The sequence below is a fragment of the Triticum urartu genome, chromosome 1A (genome assembly GCF_056163025.1).
Source record: "Triticum urartu cultivar PI428250 chromosome 1A, HENAU_Tu73, whole genome shotgun sequence".
Lineage (NCBI taxonomy): Eukaryota > Viridiplantae > Streptophyta > Magnoliopsida > Poales > Poaceae > Triticum > Triticum urartu.
Window position 1 is genome coordinate 495,339,651 of NC_141873.1, and position 18,421 is coordinate 495,358,071.

At 45.9% G+C, this 18,421-nt stretch overlaps 2 protein-coding genes and 1 pseudogene across 3 annotated transcripts; 2 read left to right on the forward strand and 1 right to left on the reverse strand.

Moving 5' to 3' along the window:
- Window positions 1-236: 236 nt before the first annotated feature.
- Window positions 237-5,704, reverse strand: LOC125527803 (putative inactive receptor kinase At5g58300). Of its 2 annotated transcripts, none has more exons than XM_087526528.1 (3): window positions 5,329-5,704; window positions 1,855-3,210; window positions 237-1,100 (listed from the first exon to the last, which is right to left on the reverse strand). In XM_087526528.1, exons 2-3 carry the CDS (start codon window positions 3,140-3,142, stop codon window positions 466-468), a joined length of 1,923 nt encoding a protein of 640 aa, XP_087382654.1. In that variant the 5' UTR covers window positions 3,143-3,210; window positions 5,329-5,704; the 3' UTR covers window positions 237-465. The 2 variants fall into 2 exon arrangements, with proteins under 2 accessions (XP_087382654.1, XP_048548270.2); XM_048692313.2 differs by having other exon boundaries at window positions 1,855-3,207; window positions 5,329-5,703.
- A 4,458-nt stretch (window positions 5,705-10,162) lies between these two features.
- Window positions 10,163-11,869, forward strand: LOC147991923 (uncharacterized; annotated as a pseudogene).
- Window positions 11,870-15,495: 3,626 nt separating this feature from the next.
- On the forward strand, window positions 15,496-17,991 carry LOC147991924 (uncharacterized). Its single transcript, XM_087538870.1, has 8 exons — window positions 15,496-16,186; window positions 16,271-16,520; window positions 16,638-16,815; window positions 16,951-17,049; window positions 17,155-17,277; window positions 17,501-17,607; window positions 17,716-17,788; window positions 17,887-17,991. Exons 1-8 carry the CDS (start codon window positions 15,496-15,498, stop codon window positions 17,989-17,991), a joined length of 1,626 nt encoding a protein of 541 aa, XP_087394996.1.
- Window positions 17,992-18,421: the final 430 nt, after the last annotated feature.

The following is an 18,421-nucleotide window of genomic DNA, read 5'->3' on the forward strand; positions in this document are numbered from 1 at the left end:
CATTTCGAAATTTTGGCTCCCCTATCCCCCCGCGCCCGATGCCCACGTTTTGGTTCCGGAGACCACCTCCGTTAACAAAGGCAGCGGCAACATGACTCGACTTGCAGTATCAGTAACTGTCACCAGATCCTCTTTCTTTCTGCCTAAATAACAGCAGTGACTAACTGAACCAAGCATAGTTTCAGTCGGAGAAAATATCGGTAACAGGCAAGTGACATACCAGATTGCGCATTCAGTGAATCAATATCAACCATTCTCTAATGAAAAATATCAACCATACTCTAAAGAGTCACACCACAACACCCTACGATACGATCAGCAGAGCTACCACTGAGAATCTGAAACCAATAACGGAAGCAAATTTACTTACTGCTAGTAAAAGAATGGTATCAGTAAACAAAATGGCCATCAACTTAGTTTGCAGGCAGACGGGACGCTATCAGTATCAGACCTATTGTTTTCGCCTCAGGTGATCTGGATGTGCTCTTCCCTCGGCTTGTCCTCGGGAGACGTCCTCGTCGTCGTCCCGGAGCCGGAGCTCCGGATCTCCTCCATCCTCCTGACAACCTGCTCCATCCTCGGCCGCTGGTCCGGATGAACGGCGACGCACGCCATGGCGACTTGGAGCAGCTGCACCATCTCGTCCTCGGTGTTGGGGTGCCTCTGCAGGTCGACGTCGAAAACCTCTGACGTCCACTCCTCCCGGACCACAGACTGCACCCACCTCGGGAGGTGCTCGATGGAGTCGTCGCGGCCGGGGGACCGGAGGGGGGCCTTCCCGGTAAGCATCTCCAAGAGCAGCACGCCGAAGCTGTACACGTCAGACTTTTGCGTCGGCTTCTTGGCCTCCAGGACCTCCGGCGCGCGGTACCCGACAAGCCGCGGGTGGAAGTGAGGGGTGGCCATGAGCTGCGCAAGGCCAAAGTCCGAGGCGCACGCGCTCAGCTCCCGCGAGAGGATGATGTTGTTCGACTTGATGTTGCCGTGGATGAACTTGCCGCCTGCTCCGGTGTGAAGATGAGCGATCGCTCGTGCGGCGCCGAGCGATATCTTCACTCTCGTCTCCCAGTCCAGTGGTGCTCTTCCAGCAGATTTGTTCCCTGTGTGTTCACAATGGATGGTAAGTCTGTGATCATGTAACTTCGGCGTTTCAATACATATGTGGTATTACAAAGATGCAAGTTAACTATACAGGTGAAGAAAATCGGCACCTATTCTTTTCTACACATTTCAGCATCCATAGAACAACAGTAGCTCAAAAGCATACAAATTTTAGCTACAAAACTACAACAGTAACTCCCGCAGAGTGTTCATCAGAACTTCAGAAAAGAAGTAAAAATTCTAAAATAAACAAATAAATTAGTGAGGAAGCAACTTGTTGACATCAGCTTGCACTGCCTTAATCTATCTTCCATTTTTCTTCCGCACGACTATGGCCGAGGGTCGAAAAGCAGTACATAAGGCATGTGTATAATTTTACTGTTTAATACATCTTGTATTTATCGAATTCATAATAACCAACTCGGAGTTTCATATATCTACGGAATTGTTCATCGTCCAGTTTGAGATTTCAAAAGATTAGCTTAAAGGCAACCTCAGTCCTCACCATGCCAGAATGCATAATTCGCACACTTACTTAGATTGCATTGAACAAACTGCAGGTTCCTAATTATTTCAGGAACAATTTCACAGTGCTACATATTTAAAGGCAATTTCTACCATAGAATTGCATGTACTTGTCATCTAAGTAGGTGATGAAAAACTAGGTCAAAACAAGTTTCAAAATTCAAACAGGTAAATGAAATGCATACTTGCATAGTGGTTCAAATCAAAGACTTGAGATAAAGAGCATACCATGCAAAGCAGCTGAAAGGCTACCCGGTGTAACATAGTCATAGACCAAGAGCTTCTCGTCCTTGGAGTAATAGAAAGCACGCAAGGGAACAACACCCTGGTGCTGGCCAAGCCTGTCAATTATCTCCATTTGCTGTTCAAATTCCTTCTTTCCCGCCACCACCTCCTTCAGCCTCTTGACCACCACTGTCGTGCCATCCTCAAGAACAGCTTTGTAGGTCGTGCCGTAGCTTCCTTTTCCAAGGACTTCAGCTGAAGCCCTCAACAGATCCTCCAAGTCGAAATTATATGAACAGCCCTCAAAGAAAACTAATTTGTTCCTCTCTGCTTCTTGAACACCACTGCTGTATTCTGGCTTGGATTTGTCTCCTCTTCCACCCGCAACACCCTTCCCTTTGGATGAGGATGAGGCTGCGCGAGGCTCTCCATCTCTCTTTCTCTTGCAGATGCATATCACGAGTATGATAATCAAAATCAACAATATTGCCGCTCCTCCAGCAAGTATTGCAATTATGATAATTTTGTGATGCTTTCCCCAAAACTTTTCCAAATTACTTTCCTGGGAAGGTGGTGCATTCGGAGAAGGAGAAGGTGTGGTCCCTGGACATGGTTCCAGGGGAAACCCACATAGAAAAGCATTCCCCAAGAAAGAACTGGCTGGATACTTCTGCAGAGAAGCTGGAATGGGCCCACTGAGGTTATTATAGCTCAAGTTCAAATATCTCAGTTTGGGAAGGTGAAGATCAGGGATGGGTCCAGAAAGAGAGTTGTTCTGGAGAGACAACCCAGTAAGCTCAGTCATATTTTGCACTTTCAATGGGATTTCTCCAACAAATGTATTGTACGACAGGTCGAGGTATGCTAGATTTGAGGATAGTGATGTAGGTATTATGCCCGACAAGTTGTTGCGCTGAAGGTAAAGAGAGTGCAGAGAAGGAATGGATGCTACATCAGGGGGTAGGCTAACAGTAAGACGATTGGACCGAAGGCTTAACACCTCTAAGGCATCAAGCTTGCCAAGTATGTTCGAGGGCATAGGACCAAATAGTCCTACTGCAGGTAGTCGCAGCATACGCACACGCTTCCCATCTGGTGTGCATGTAACCCCAACCCAAGATGTGCAGACCTGCGTTGTGAGGGTCCAGTTGATCTTTCTTGCATGAGGCAGAGACGAAGCAAATGCAAGAAGGGCTTGCTTGTCAGAGTTCAGATCAGCCCCTTTGGCACAAGGAGGGTAAGGAAGGAACAGAGAAGCAGAAAGAAAAGCTATGAGCAAAAGATGTTGCATTGTTAGGATGGCTAGAGAACAAGGAGAAGAAGAATTATAATCGGACGGTCATCAACGCTTCACTCCTGCTACACAAAAGGAAAAAGAAAGCCATGAGTAAGTGAGATTGGTTCTTATAACATCAAGAGTCTAAATCATAGTGGGTGTATAATATGCAGTTCATAATTGGAAAAACATAGTAGAAGTGCAAGGGATTTTGGATACAAAAAATGAAGTGATGAAGCATAGGAGTTTCCCAATGTAGATAGTTACTTCATGATTAAGCAACCAACAAAACATCATTGCTTTAGAGACCATAAGAAAAGGCAAAAGAGAATTAACTATTTCCTTCTGTAATTGCAATAAAGGACCAATAATGTAGAACTGCCAAGAGAGTTGTGCAGTTGGATGGAAAAAATGCTTTCATCCATTAACAGTTTACAAGATGAATGTTCACTCATGTTTGCAATGGAAAATGTAATATCAGATTCCTAGTCTTGCCAAAGAATAACAAATTTGATGACCAGAAAGGAGCCTATTGTGAGATTAATAAGATTTGACACAAGGTGTGTCAGACTATCAATCAACCACAGTTTCTAATGGCAAAGGAGACTACTTACACAGACAGTAAAAATGCAGCTATGTTCAATAGTGCCAACATTACTTAAGATCCAAGGAACCTAGATCCAGTATCTCCCAGTGTTACAAACACCAACAGCTTTCCACGCTTTGCGTCATAATTGATCCTCGTTAGTGGCATCGAAAGCCGGAGGAAAGCTCATCATTGGAACAAAAACACAAACCCATAACAAAATGACAAAGTGCTACCACCCATCGACATGTACAGGGGTCCATCAGATTTTCTCAACTGCTACATACCAACCTCCCCTCCCAGAGGAACATTACAACGAATGACACCCTTGTCTTTCCTTTAGACTAACCAATCCAAAGCCCCACCCCCGTAGTTAATCAGTGCATGCAGCTCTGAGCTTTATATTTCTGAGATGGGGCAGGTCTGATCATGTGCTACAATAAAACGAAACCTACATAGGGCAGGTCTGATCTTTTAATAAAGCATCTCAGCGCTCCTCTTTAGCCTTTTCTGTACTGTACAGGACACCCCAGTTTCCTTAACGCCTAAACAAGGCGCTCGCTCGGTCCTTACCAGAGAGGAGGCAGGGATAGTGACAAGGCGGGGTTCCAATAGGACTTGCAATAGATAAAGGAAAGGCACAGCACACTGGTGAACTCCTTGCCTGCACTGATGGAACGGAACATGCACAAAAGCAACAACGCAGAGCACCTAACCACCGAGGCTTGATTACTGTCTACATGTAATTTTCTCAAGGACCAAGCTAGCGCTTTGAAAGAAAGCAGCAGCACCGAACCAAAAGTCCAGCACATAAAGCAGGTGGTCTCAGATGCGAGCGGGGATGAGGATTCCTTTTTTTTCATGGGTTCGGGGGGCGGCGTGGGGCTCCCTGCGGATTAATGGCCGGATGCGCCATGTGTGTGTGTGATCATGGGCAGCACGGCACACGAGCTGGCACGATCGTAGAGCAGGGCATCCATGGGACAAATGCGCAGGGCAAGAGATATCACTGTCTGCGCACTACGTACAAACAGTCTCCTAAAAAACAGTACATACAAACAATCCACAGTTGTAGCTGTAGACCTCTAGTAATGTAGTGCAGTGAAGTACTTTTCTCGCAGCAGTAAGATTGTAATTTATAGGAGAGTTCATGCTGCCATGTTCTCCTAGAGCATTTAAGCTTGGAAACTGTACAGGTAAATTTGCTCCTTGCACAGGCCTGGCTGGCTATTTTACAGTTTCAGGATTTTTTTACAGGTGCAGCAATGGTCAGTGGAAGCAAGATAAAAGATTAAAGCGCCCACCAAATCTGCAAACCAAAGCAGAAATGGCATCGGTTGATCACGGTGAAACACTCCATGGCGGGTTGTTCAGCTCCTGAATTTAACACTTTTTTAAAAGCAAGCCCCCAAATTAATATCACTAGGAAACGAACGTTGCCCATACATTCTAGTAGTATCTTTGCTTTTACTTTCTTTTTAATGAAAAAAGTGCACGAAATCGCCTGATTAGCCGCAACAGAATTGAGGGGAATGAACCTTTTTTTCTTTTTTTGGCAGGAAATGAGAGGAACGAACTGCATTGTATGTGCTCAGGCACGAGGTCGAATACATACCTCGCGAAAATCCCAGCCTCGGCGTGCTCGTGAGCGCAGACCAGCGCAGCAAGAAGACCCAGCGCGCGCGAACGCCCGGCCCCGAAGGAAGAAAACTCCGGCCTCCTCCGCGGCCGCTCGAATCGACCAACCGCCGCCGCCCGCCGATTAGGGCCAAGAAGCGCGGAATCACGCGCCACGAATTCTGCTCCAGGGACAAACGACGGCCCGCAGCATTCCGCCGGCGCCTCCCCCTCCGGCCGGACCCGCCGTGAGCAGCCGACCTGCGTCGTCTCCCCCCTCCCTCCAATGAGTCTGAGGTAGTGCAGTACAGTGCGGTTGTGCGGGAGAAGTGTGCGGTCAGGTCAGGTGCGCGCGCCTGTGTGTGTGCAAACTCGCTGTGGATTTAAGAGAAGGGAGGCGTGCGTTGGCCAAGAGGCTGCCGAGGGCTTCTTCCTGCCTCTGACCCGTGGGCCCGGGCAACGCTTTTTCTTTGACGTACGGCCAGTATCCGAATCAAATATGAAAAAAATTGAAGGGCCATGTAAAACATTTATATTTAAAACATACTCCTACATATTAATAAAAACATAATTAAACATATTAAAACATCCGCTAAAGTCCAATTCAAACATAATTAAATATAAAATGTTAATAAAAAGTAGAAAAAGAAAAGGCAGCCGCCTAGCCATCCTAGCATGCAGAGGTAGGCGTCAGCGTCGGCGGAGCGAGCGTGGTCGAAGAACTCCAGCGGCACAGCCTAAGGGAAGCCCGCTGGTAGGACACCAACGTCGCCTGCTCTGGCGTCTGCTGCTACGACGGCTCTGACTGACGTAGTGCGCGCCTCCTCGTCCTCCTCCTACTGCCACTCCTCCTTCTCCTCGCGCACACAACGCTGCCAGCGCTCCTCCTCCTCGCCCCCAGCTGCATGCGGTCCTCCTCGTCCTCTCACTCCTCCTCCGGCACGCGCCCCATCCACTGCTTGAGGTAGGCCGCCTCCTCCTCTGTCGTCGCGCCCAGCCAAATGAGCGGCGTAGACACCCACTCCCGCACGACAACCACCCAAGGACGGCATTGTCGGTGGTGGTGGCGGGTAGACGCAGTTGCCTGTCGCCGACAGCTGGAGCACCTCCTCAAGGCCAGGCTAGCGAGCGTCTTCCTCGCGCTTCAACTCCTCGATAGCACGTTCCAAGGCCTCCTCCGATGTCGTCTGGTACGTGGCCTCAGCCTCCTCGTCCTCCTGCCTCACCACCAGTGGCGATGGTGAAGGGTGTGCCTCGATCTGGACGATGCCGCAACGGCGAATGTTGTGCTCGATGGCGAACCAGACATCCCGGTTCAGGGAGTCTAGTGCGTACGCCGGGTTGCGGCGCTGCTCTGGCGTGTGGAGTGTACGTTGCCTGCGGATCTCCTCCGCAAGCACCCGCTCAGACTGCGGCATGGCCGGCACCGAAACACGGTGGGGGTCGAGGTGTGAGCCGTGCGGGAGGTTGACATCGGCCACAGCAGCAGGATGTGGTAATCCCATCGGCATTGTGTGTTGTGCACCGGTCGCGTGGCTGGTGAGCACCACCCCCCCCCCCCCCCCCCTCCCCTGCCCTACCCCCCGGCATGAAAGTGAACATGGCTGGCCCGCGCGATGAGCCGGCCTCGTTGTCGTGGTTGGCCTTGCCCTTACCCTTCACTGCAAGTAGCATTACCACGTACAGTACATACCTGCATCTTTCTTTCCCGTTGCTGTATTATACTCGATCTCCAGTTGTACTTGGTCCTAGTAATTATTGATCCATCACAGGTTGTAATAATTATCTTAGTGATGCGGCGGTACAACAACTGCTCTCTCCCTGGCTGGTAGTGTAGCATCATGCAGACTTAATAACACTAGCGATTGATTGATTAATCAAGCGGCCGGTGCGTGCATTGACTACTCATCAGCTCAAGTACGTTGGAGTACGTTGGTGCCAACGTCCACAAGGTAAGCAAGGGGCAGATAAAATTGCAATACGGCGGGGCTGGTGCTCTAGTTTATCATTTCCTTTGGTTGTCCACGAAGAACATTCTCTCTGGTCTGCCATGGTGGAATCGTGTGGGCGTACGTGGTACGGACAGAAACCACTCTGGTCTGAGCGGTCCGGGACGCAAGAGCTTTACGATTCTGTTAAAGTAAAAGTAGATTGGAAGGAAGTGAACAAATGGTCCTTGATTGTATTGATCTCAAGAAGATACAGGGGTGTTTGGTTTCAGGGACTTTTTTGTTGGGACTAGAAAAAGTTTCTGGTAAACCAAACAGGGTGGGACTTTTTTGGGACTTTTTGCTAAAAGTTTTTAGAAGCACCTCCTTGAAAGTCTTTTTTAAAAAGTCCCAGAGACTAGAAAAAGTCCTAGGACTGGAGAACCAAACACCACCATATACACATATTCAGGGATGCCTTCAAAAGACAGCAGTTACAAGATTACAAGATTAAAAGAGAGAGAGAGAGGGAAGAATTACAAAAAGCCACCGTGCTCATTGTCGAGGGAGGAAGTTTTTTCACGGAGGAGGGGTGGTTTTGGTAAAAAGACCATTACGCCGTGTCAGCAAATGGTGGGCTCCATCTGTCATAATCCTCATCAAATGGACCAAAACCGTCAACTAGTGTTTCTTGCAAAAAAAATCAGGCCGAGAATTAGTGTTTTCTGGCAGAAATTCGTAAACCGGTGTTTTCTGCAAACCTAAACGTTAATGTGATGGTTTTTTGCAATTCACTCCGTCTATATGGACAAATGGGCCGTACGAGACATCTACTCGGGATTGGACACGCCCCTTTGCTAATGATGTTTTACTAATGATGGTTCACTAATTAACACATGTCAATTAGCTATAAGAAGTGAGAAACTATTCCTAACACTCCCCCTTGTACAACATTGCTTCTTGAATGGTTCATCTTTGAAGACTTATTGAATATTCATCATTATAGGCCTATTGTGCATTTATCTTGAAAAATCCTTTGTATAATCTTGAGAGTCTGCCCCAAAAATCACGTGGAAAAAATATGAGGAGAATAGTGCAGATATGCTACTAAAACTTTTTAAAACCCTATGGAAAAAATAATAAGAAAAAAATGATGCAACATATAATGATTATTATCTCCTTGGTAACTCAAATGAGAAAAACCTTTGAGAAGGAAGAAAACTCATTGGTGAGTTTAGAGAACAATAAATATGTCTTACGTACTTTCTTTAAAACCCAATGGAAAAAATAGAAAATATGACATATGATTTATAAGAAGATATTGCCTCATTAAAAACCGTTTTGAGAAACTTCAAGAAAAACTCATAAGGAAAAGAGTGTGATTTGATTGCCATAGAAAACTTCTTTAAAACCTAGTGGGAAAATATAAGAAGAAAATGATATGGCGTATACGCACATTTGTGTTTATATTGTCTCGTTAAAAACCTTTATGAAAAATCGTTAGAGAAAATTCATGAAGGAAAAAAGAGTATAACACGTGCAATCTAATGACTGTTAACAGGTTATAGGTTTGGGACATTACTCACCCTCCCATGAACTTTGCGAATGTGGATGATGTGGCATACCAATTCAATTGACATGATTATGACATTGTGAACAATCTATTGGATTTTCACAATATTTTGTTCGCAAATTGTTTTCTCACTCTTTATAATTTGTGAGGATAAGTAAATTCAGAGCAATGTGCTTTTGCTTTTAGGATTGAAAGGAAGTGGACGATTAGTCCTTTAATTGTATTGATCTCAAGATATATATACATGTTCAAGGGATGCCCCCAAAAGGCAGCAGTTACAAGATTAAAAGAGAGGGGGAAGAGTCGCGTCTGTATGGACACATTTTTTTTTTGTTTTCAAAAAGGGGAAAGAGTCATTTTATTAATTATTCACAAAGATATTACAAGGTAATACATTAGTAAGTCTGAAGTCATTATCTTGACAACATCTGTCACTACTCATAACCACTTGACGACGGGTTGCCGATTGTCCAAGCCGAATATCAAATAGACCTCGCACCAAAGATTAACATCCAAAGCCGGAGGCCCCAGCCAAGCCTCATACCGGGTCTGGGACACATACCGGTCCGACGCACTCTCAGAGGTCGCCGCCGCCGACTTCCACTGATCCATCTTCATAGCAGGTACTGAAGCATCGACCTTGCTAGTCTGCAGTTGACGTCATCATGACGCCAGACAGCACCGCCACCCTGCCCTCGTCCATCACTACGCGTTCACCGTTGAGACCCCACTGCTCCATGCCGCCGAGAGACACCGCTGTCTGTATGGACACATGTGTCCGTACGAGACGTCTATTCGGGGTTGGACACACCGCTTCGCTAATGATGTTTTACTAATGATGAATTGTTAGCTAGCACGTGTCAATTAAACTATTCCTAACGGATTTCATCCAAAGTTGGATCACAGTAACTCATGCATGTCGACTAACTACGACTAGATTAACCAGTCAATCTGTCCTCGGCTAACATGCGGGTAATCGAATTGAATATTATAGACGTTGCGCGTAAGTAACCGAGGAGCTCAACGGCACTACTACGTCCTACTACCCCGATGGAAAGGTCCACGGATCATGCGCCAATTATGATCTACTGTATGCCAGTACATCCACCTACAACAAGAGCTTCGCAATCACATCACCCAACTAAGTACGCGCAAAGCGACGCCGGTGATCACTTACAGCGGTGGCAAAATCGGTCGACCAGCGTGCACATGGACGCCATCACATCGGTCCCTGGATCCATCCGCTCCTTTTCCCGATTCAGTTTCCGGCACGGCTGGCTGCCTTTTGGAGTGGGCGCCCAGCGTACCGACCTCCTACCCGGGGTACGCAAATGGCCGATGCCCTGTACCGCGTACGTACAAGAGCAAAGTTCAGAGCGCGAGAGACATAAAAAAGACGAGACGATCCAGTGGCTCTGGCTTTTGTTTTGGCCTTTTGCTTTCGTGCTTTGCTAATGGCATGGGTAATGGCGACCCATACGGATGATGAGGATGCATGTGATGGATGGATCCGCCGAGTGGTTGCAACGCAAAGCTGCTGCATCCGTGGATGGACATGGACTCGGTCGGATCTGGTCGACGTCCGCGGGGCGGCACGCACCGATGCATGACCACGAGTGATGTGTTGAGCACATGCCATGGCGGTCGTGGCCTGCGTTTGCCAAGGCCCAAGGGGGTGAGGCGTAGGTAGGGTCCGATTGGGTGTGTATCCAACTGACGGGGAGGCATCAGTACGCATGCATACGTAGATCACAGCTTGCAATTCATCGAAAGAATTGCTTTTTCCCGCAAAAGGAGGATAGCAGCATCCACGCACACACAATAATACAGATTATGCACACCTTGGCGGGGTCGGCGTCAATGGCCTTGGCAGCAGGCAGGAGGTGCTGCCGCGGCGAGGTCCGCGGCATCCGTCAACACCGGCCCTGGTATTGGCTGCTCGCCCCATCCCTGCTTGGCTGTATGGCAGATGCTGCAGATGCCTTGCTCCTGGGCATTGTGTGGCTGTTTGCAGAGATCCACTTAGATACTCTCGATGTTTGCAGAATGGTTACCTTGCGCGCGGGTGCCGCAACCCCTGGCGTCCTCTCAGCTCGCTGGCATGCCTTGTCATGCCGCGCCTCGGCATCGAGCATCGTCAAGCTCCAGCTTCCTGTGAAGGTTCAATGAAGTTCATGCTCCCCTCTGAGGCGCTTCGTCGTGGGTCCTAGGCGTCTATCGTCTCTGGTACTGCTGGCTCAGCTACCTTGTCTGATGTGGAGCTACAGTTCAAGATGCTGCGAGGCTTGATGGCACGTGTTGAGAGCTTTCTGGAGCGGGCGGAGGCTACTCTGACCAAGCTCTCCCTCGTGCCAGCTATGTTGCCGACTCCTCCGATGTCGCGACCTCCTGTTGTTTCTGGTGTTTGTTCTGTGGGAGACAAGGGGACGGAGCTCTTCGGTTGTTTCTCCCCTCGTACTGGGGTCAGTTCTTCGCCAGTGTCTGTCTTGCCCCTTGTGTCAGGTATTGTTGAGGGTGAGGCCTTCGCCGGGGTCGTCACCCCTGTGCTGCAGGTCATGCCCGAGCTTCAACAACTATGTGTGAGACCAGCTTCGCCTCCGTCTGTGGAGCATATGGAGGTCGACGCGCCAGCGACCTCTTGTGAGGGACATGATTCTCCTTTGTCATGTGAGCAACTGGAGGCACCTGAGTCCTTTGTGTCGGTGGTGCCTGAGTCCATTATGTCAGGGGTACTTGTGGCTGATGATGTTGAGGCGGTTAGTATGTTGGCGCCTGATCCTTCAGCGCCCAGCCAGCCGCTCGCCTCTGTGGACCGTGGAGGTTCCGACGTTGCGGTCACCGACTCGCATGTGGCCGTGAGGTACGAGGCGTCTGTGCGGGACAAGGTTGATGAGATTCTCTTCGAGATTGAGATTCATAGTTTGCTCAAACGTTTGGAGAGGGCTAGCCCCGGATCTGACAAGACAATTATGGAGGAGGCTCTCAGGAGCAAAGCAAAGAAGAGTGGCGCCACAGAAAAGGCGTCCGCAGCAGCTTGATGATTCGGTGCATTTTGGTGAAAAGCATGGTCTTTAGCGAGGTTCTCTTGTTGGGGTCTTCTTTGCGATGTAACAGTGTGAGGGTTGATGGACCTTGCGTGTTCGGTTTGGTTGTCGGGTTGATCGTGTGGTTATGGGGTTGCATGCTCTGTAAGTAGTCCACATGTGGTAAGTTTATATCGGTTTTCGCCCGGTTTTCTTCTAATTAACTGGGCAATTCTCTTTTGCTTAATTAATCGATGAGGCAAATCTTTTGCCTCCGTTTTTTAAAAAAATAATACAGATTATTCAACAATGCTAAGTAAAGTCAAAACATTGATGCCAAACGAAACACGTACAAGAAAAAGAAAACGAGGCCAACTGCCTCGAGGTGGAATCTACATTGACCTATCACAAAAACCTAGTACCATGCGACGGAACAACGAAAAAATTTAGGAAAACGCTTATTCGCAGCCGGATGCACACAACCGTCTGAGTGACCGTTTCGCGCGCCGTCGGATCGCGCGGCATCGGACGGTGCGGACGCGTTCTTTCCAGGTGTGTGGACGCGCGTGCCCCAGGTTATTTTTTTTGCTTCCACCCCCGTTAGCTCGGCGTCCCTGTCTGCTTCCATCGTTTTCCATCCCCATCCCCCTCTCTAGCTCTGACGACGGCGCAGTCGAGTCCGAGATCCAAGATCGTGGCAGTGGCGGGGGGACTGGATGCTGCCGGGACGACCGGCGGCGAGCATCATCGGGCGGCGCCGAGCATCGTCGGCCACGGCGCCGAGCTACACGACCCCCCCTGTTTTTGCGGCGGTGGACGACAGGTATGGTGGCCTGCAATTCGCAGCATTTTTTCTCCCCCGCCTGATTGATCTCCCTTCAGAGCTTAATTCCCAGTAGTTCCCAACGCTGGACGAGTAGATCCGGGCCGAATGCATGGTAGAGATTAATTTGGTTTCAGTTGAGCCGTTGCTCCCTCCAGGTCGCCAAATTCGTCCCCATTTCACCTAGGGTTTTTTTGTGTACATCAGATTAATTTGGTTCCATGTTGTAGCTAGGGTTTATAGTTGAGATTTTAGAGGTAGGGGACAAGGTTGTAGTGGTAGGTGATGAGATTTTTAGAGTTGGACATGGAGCTTCGTCTGGCAGCCAGTTAAAGAGTCTGTCCCAAGGCGAACGAGAGAGCGAACATGCAAGCAATATTCATCACATTTTTCTCTGGTGAATGAAGTCTGTTCTCTACAACTTACTTGCTGCAGATCACCTTTTTTAACAATAAACTTCCAAAATGTGATGAATATTGCTGCAAACCACCTATTTAACTATAAACTTCCAAAATACCAGCATACTTTACGGTGTAAATATGATTTTTTTGAACATTATATGTGTGTCATGTAAGAGTGGCATAAGCTTACAGACTTAGTGCTAGCATTTATGTCTGGATAATAATCATCTGCAAAAACATGGAATATGCCAATATACATACTTGAGAATTGAAATAATAATATGGATAATAATCTGTAGATGGGTCTAGCTAAAAGAGGAGGGTGTACCTAGCTTTTGTAGATGGGTCTATCTGAAAGTGGAGTTTTTATAGTTGAGATTTTAGATGTAGGGGTCAGGGTTGTAGTCGTAGGTGTTTAGATTTTCAGAGTTGGATGACTAGATTTCTCAGTGGTCTAATTTTGTGATGATGCTATGTGCTCAGTAAAGATTAGGTTTATGCTGCATTTTTTTTGTTTGTTTAGATGCATTTTGTTGTTTAAATTAGGTTGTTTTAGATGAAAGTCAGTGCAGCCAGTGTCTTATTGTTTGTTTTATTTCTACATATATACAAGATTTTTTTTCCATCTTATAGTGTTTTTGCTTCATGTAATTTTTTGCAGCTACATGTCAGACGAAGAAGTAATGGAGTCTGGTACTGCATTCAGCCAACGTTTTGCAGCAAAACGCTTGCGCGGAGTTGCGAAGACAAAACTCAATCCCACCAAGAGGCACTACATTAATGAAACTGGCTTTGGTGATCTGATGACCATTTCACATTTCAAAGCGCCACCTGATCTGATGGAGTGGTAAAAGCGTGAGCTCAGGTATTGCACCCACCTCATTTCTTCTTTTTTCTCCTACATCATGCATGTCTGCAACATATACTTTCTTTTCTTTCTTAGGTTATGTTTTTGTTAGTAACCAATGAATACATTTTTATTTGTGGGTTTTCAGGCTGAGTCGGACTAAGGTGATTGTGTTTACTAGAGACATGGTGAAGAAGGTTTTCAATATCCCATCAGGCAACAGACCAGTTGAGCTTTTCAAGAGACACGAGCAGTGTGAGCTACGCAACATTTATCATAAGAATGGCAGGGCTCCGATTGCGCATACAGTGACTGTGCTTCACCGAGCAAGGAATGATGATGGCGATACTACGAAGAGATCATGGGTGCTCTTGGCGCTTGCAACCGTTTTAACTCCAAGCACTGGAAACATGGTGCCCCTAGAGTACTTGAAAAGCCTTGTAGAAATGGACAAGGTTGCTGAATTCGCTTGGGATGAGCATGTTTTAAGTGTTGCAATGAGAGAGGTCAAGAAGTGTCAGGATAAGATAAAATCACAAGCTACTTCTTCATTCTGGGTTGGGGGCTGTTTCCCTATGCTTGAGGTATACTTGCTTTTCTTGTTAGATTGTTTCTATCTATCGCAGCATGTCTTTGTTTGTCATAATCACATTTTTTCTTTTTTGTGTCTGGGAAATTATTTCTTGTCTTTCTTATTCAGGTTATTTACATGGACCATTTGATATTTCCCCAAGCTGCCATCAATGAGCACCAGCTGAATTATTCTCTTCCAAGGGCTTGCTTCGTACATCAAACGGACTTTGATCTTGTATTGGAATTTGACAAGAACAAGCTATCTTTGGGCAAAGCTTCATTCGGGAAGTGTCGTGTAAGTTTTGTGTGGTTTTACCTTCCTCATCCATTGCATTATTTGTTTCTTCCCATTTTTGTGTTTTCCTTATTTTATTTCTGTTGTTCGTGTACTAATGGTTTCAATTCTTTTTGTTTTCTTTTTTACTTCGTGTCATGTAGTTTCGCCCTCTATCGGAGACACCGTACGCAGCATTGCCTGCCGAAGGCCCGGTAGGCAACATGACTGAAGTTGATCAAGATCAGCAGGTTTCGGATAGCCCGGATTGTGTTGATACTGAAGATTGTGGGGCTGAAAATGTCAACATTAATGACAACCAAGCTGATGTGGCTGAGGAAGAGAATCCTACGGAAGGTGGTAGCAATCCAACGGAACATGGCAAAAGCACGGACGAAGATGTGTGTGGTTCACTGGATGATTGGCTTCAGAACCCAGCACCATTCGGTGCAGAGCTTGAGGTGAGGTTATTCCTTATTCTTTTTGTGTTTTTATTTCTGTTCTTTATTTTTTATTAAATACCTTTCTATTTGCTTTGTTTTTCTAGTTCCATTATATGTTAAGTTGCTTTAATACTGATGACCATCATTTTTTCCATACATTTTTCAGCTACCATCACATCTGGCTGCAATCTATGACAAGCACACAAAACTATATTCTTCAGAGTTAAAAGGGGCTCTAAGCTCTTTTGGGCAAGTGTTGCAAGCAATACATTGCAAGAGAATGGGGCAGCTCCTCAAAGATGTGGACGCCGCTTCATCAAGTTATCAGGGAGCAACGGATGTTAGTTTTGATGTGCCACCCCCTCGCAGCAATGATGTAGACAAGTCAGATCGTCATGGTTGTGTCAAGGAAAGCTATAGCAGGAAAGTCGCAGATGAGCCAACAACAGACAAGGTGGTTGAGCCGGGTGAAGGAGCTCGAAGCAACCATGCAAGCGGCATTGATCATGAGTCTAATGGCGGCAATGTGGTTGAGATGGGCACACGAACTAGTGGTGAAGATATTGAGCATGATGACCAATTCATCGAGCGCAATGACTCTGTTGTCGGTGAGCCCCCTGCACAGTCTTTTGAGAATGCAAGGGAGAAAGTGTCTAGTGGTGAAGATATTGAGCATGGTGACCAATTCATCGAGCGCAATGACTCTGTGCACACTAGCGTGACTGGACATTGGAGTGATGCGCCATCAATGTGCCTGTTCCAAGAGGGCACCGAGGAGTACGATTGGTGGATTAGTGTCCAAAGTCAAGATCCGAACTCCAATGCTCCAACTCATGGCAACACTGCTACAACACCAAAGTCTTGTGGTGTTTTTGATGTCACTCCTCAGGCTGCAATATCAAGAGAAGTAGAAGCTCCTGTGTATGATGTCACACCAGTCTCCATGGCTCCATTATCAAGTGGGGCTGCAGGTATGCTCTGCCATGTATATCTTTGAACAAATATCTCATCGCAACATTTTTCTGTAAAATCATTTTTCTACTGGCTTTTTTCAGATGGACCATCAAAGCCACAAGAAGAGACAGTTGTTCTAGTTAGCAGTAGGGAACCAAGCCCCAACCTTGACGAGGAGAAGTTGAAGAGCAAGGATGAGAACAAACTCAAGAGCAAGAAAAGAGTAGGGAGTCCACTGTCAGCCGGATCAAAGTACAAGAAAATAAAGACAGATTCGAACACGGAAGCAATGTACCAGCACTATGTCATGAAGAGGTACAAGATGAAGAAGATGAAGAGAGGGGAAGTTGAGTAAGTGGCATCTTTTTCTGAATTTTGCTTCCAACATTTTTGTTATATTGTATTATTACATTTTTCATCTTTGTCAAATGGTCCTCACTACTATGGTTTTATCCTTATTCTTTGCAGGCCTCCTTTCATTAGGATTGGTGATTTCCACATTACGTACACGAACTTCCAGAAGTCGTTGAAGCCACGTGCTCATATTTGTAGTGAAGTCATGTCATTATTCATTGAAAGCTTCAACATTGAACAATTGTCGTCTTCAAATAAGCAGAAGAAATTTGCTTTCTCTGTTTTAATGAGTGTTAGTTCCCATCTACTTTTTATCCCTTTTATTGCTATCACTTTTTCTAGATTTTTTTTGTGTATACCGTACTACAGCAGATCTCTATTCATCCTTTTCTTAATTTTGTGTTTGTTGCGTCCACATGTGCTACAGCTTCAACTCTCTGTCCACCCAGAAGTATTTGATCCAAGTGTTTGTGCAAAAGAGCTGAGGAGGGCGTGCCAAAATTTTCAGATTTCTGTTTTTGACCTAGTAAGACTGCTCCCAACACTTTTTTATATCAATTTATGTGTTTCCTTCCGTTTTTGCTGCTTTCAAGTTTATTCACTTCTATATTGTCTTTACTGCTTTTTCTAGCTTTACTTCACCATCGTCCGCGATGGCCACTGGATTGTTTGTGTCATTAACCTATTGCACAAGGAGTTTAACTTGTTTGACTCATTGGATAATGGAAAGTTGGATATTGCTGCAAGGAATCTGGCAAGTGACATCTCATCCTTTTATATGTAGTTTTCTTTGTTTCATTAATGAAAAAAACAAGATCCACAATGGGCATTATCTGTAGTTTTCAATGTTTCATTTAATGTAAAAAGAGAGCAATAACCTGAAGTTTTAGTGATGGTAGCATTTTTCTTCCATTTTTACTTGTGTGTTTTACAAAGCACCTGTAACTTTTTTGCTAATGTTTTGCTACTTGTTCTAGTTTACCAATTTCAAGAGGATTGCTTCAGAAGAGCCAGCTTTCACAGTGGACCAATCTTCTTTCAAATCCGACTGGCCGCTGCTTGACTACCCACAGCAGGCAACTCAGTAAGCTTTGATGAACATCACCCTCCAAAATAGTAGTTCTTTCATGTCCTTTTTTGTACCCATCTTAACCATCTTCTACACTTTTTTCTGCATGGCATCACAAAACAGCTTTGATTGTGGACTTTTTGCAACTTTGTACTTGGAAAATTTCGATGGCATTAGGATGAAAGATTTTAAGAAGGTAAAAATTCATAATCATGCTTTTTTGGGGGTACTTTTTGCACGTGTTGTGTGTCTGATATACTTTTGCACTCTTTTTTACCATTTTTTCTTATGCAGCAAAATATGCTTGATGTGCGGAAGACGATTGCTTCGAAGCTGTTTTCCCATCCGCTGAACAAGATCTGCCCTGCTGATGTGCACAGGGAAATCACAGTGTGTTGAAGTAGGTGAATCATAGTGCATTCAAGAAGGCGACCGCAGCAGCGTTTTGAAGATGCAACTTGATAATCCTAGGAATATAGCTTGCCAGTAGTGTGTTATGTTATCTTTTATGTCAAATGAAACTTCATGTAAAGCAAATCTTTTTGTTTCATATGTGTTTTCTAGCATCTGTTGGCATCAAAATTTGTATGACAATCATACGTTTGAGGAATTACTGGAAAGAAAACTGCTCATGAAACATTGTCTTTTTTCGGAAGGATCAGCTTGTGATAATTGCTGGAAGAAGTATTTTTCGGCTTGTATGTCCTAGCAATCAACCTATTTTTTTAGCCGAATGCTTCTGAGCAATCAATACATTTTGAGAAACACACTTTTTCCCTTTTTTTAATAACTGAAAATTGTGTATTTTTCTTTTTTCCCAATCCTGGGA

Bases quoted from the DNA above. Each gene is read 5' to 3' on its own strand.
- LOC125527803 (XM_087526528.1), bottom strand. From the start codon at position 3,142: ATGCAACATCTTTTGCTCATAGCTTTTCTTTCTGCTTCTCTGTTCCTT. The intron at 1,101-1,854 runs GTATGCTCTTTA...GTGAACACACAG, and splicing joins CCTTTCAGCTGCTTTGCATG to GGAACAAATCTGCTGGAAGA.
- LOC147991924 (XM_087538870.1), top strand. From the start codon at position 15,496: ATGGGGCAGCTCCTCAAAGATGTGGACGCCGCTTCATCAAGTTATCAG. The intron at 17,050-17,154 runs GTAAGACTGCTC...TGCTTTTTCTAG, and splicing joins AGATTTCTGTTTTTGACCTA to CTTTACTTCACCATCGTCCG. The intron at 17,608-17,715 runs GTAAGCTTTGAT...ATCACAAAACAG, and splicing joins TACCCACAGCAGGCAACTCA to CTTTGATTGTGGACTTTTTG.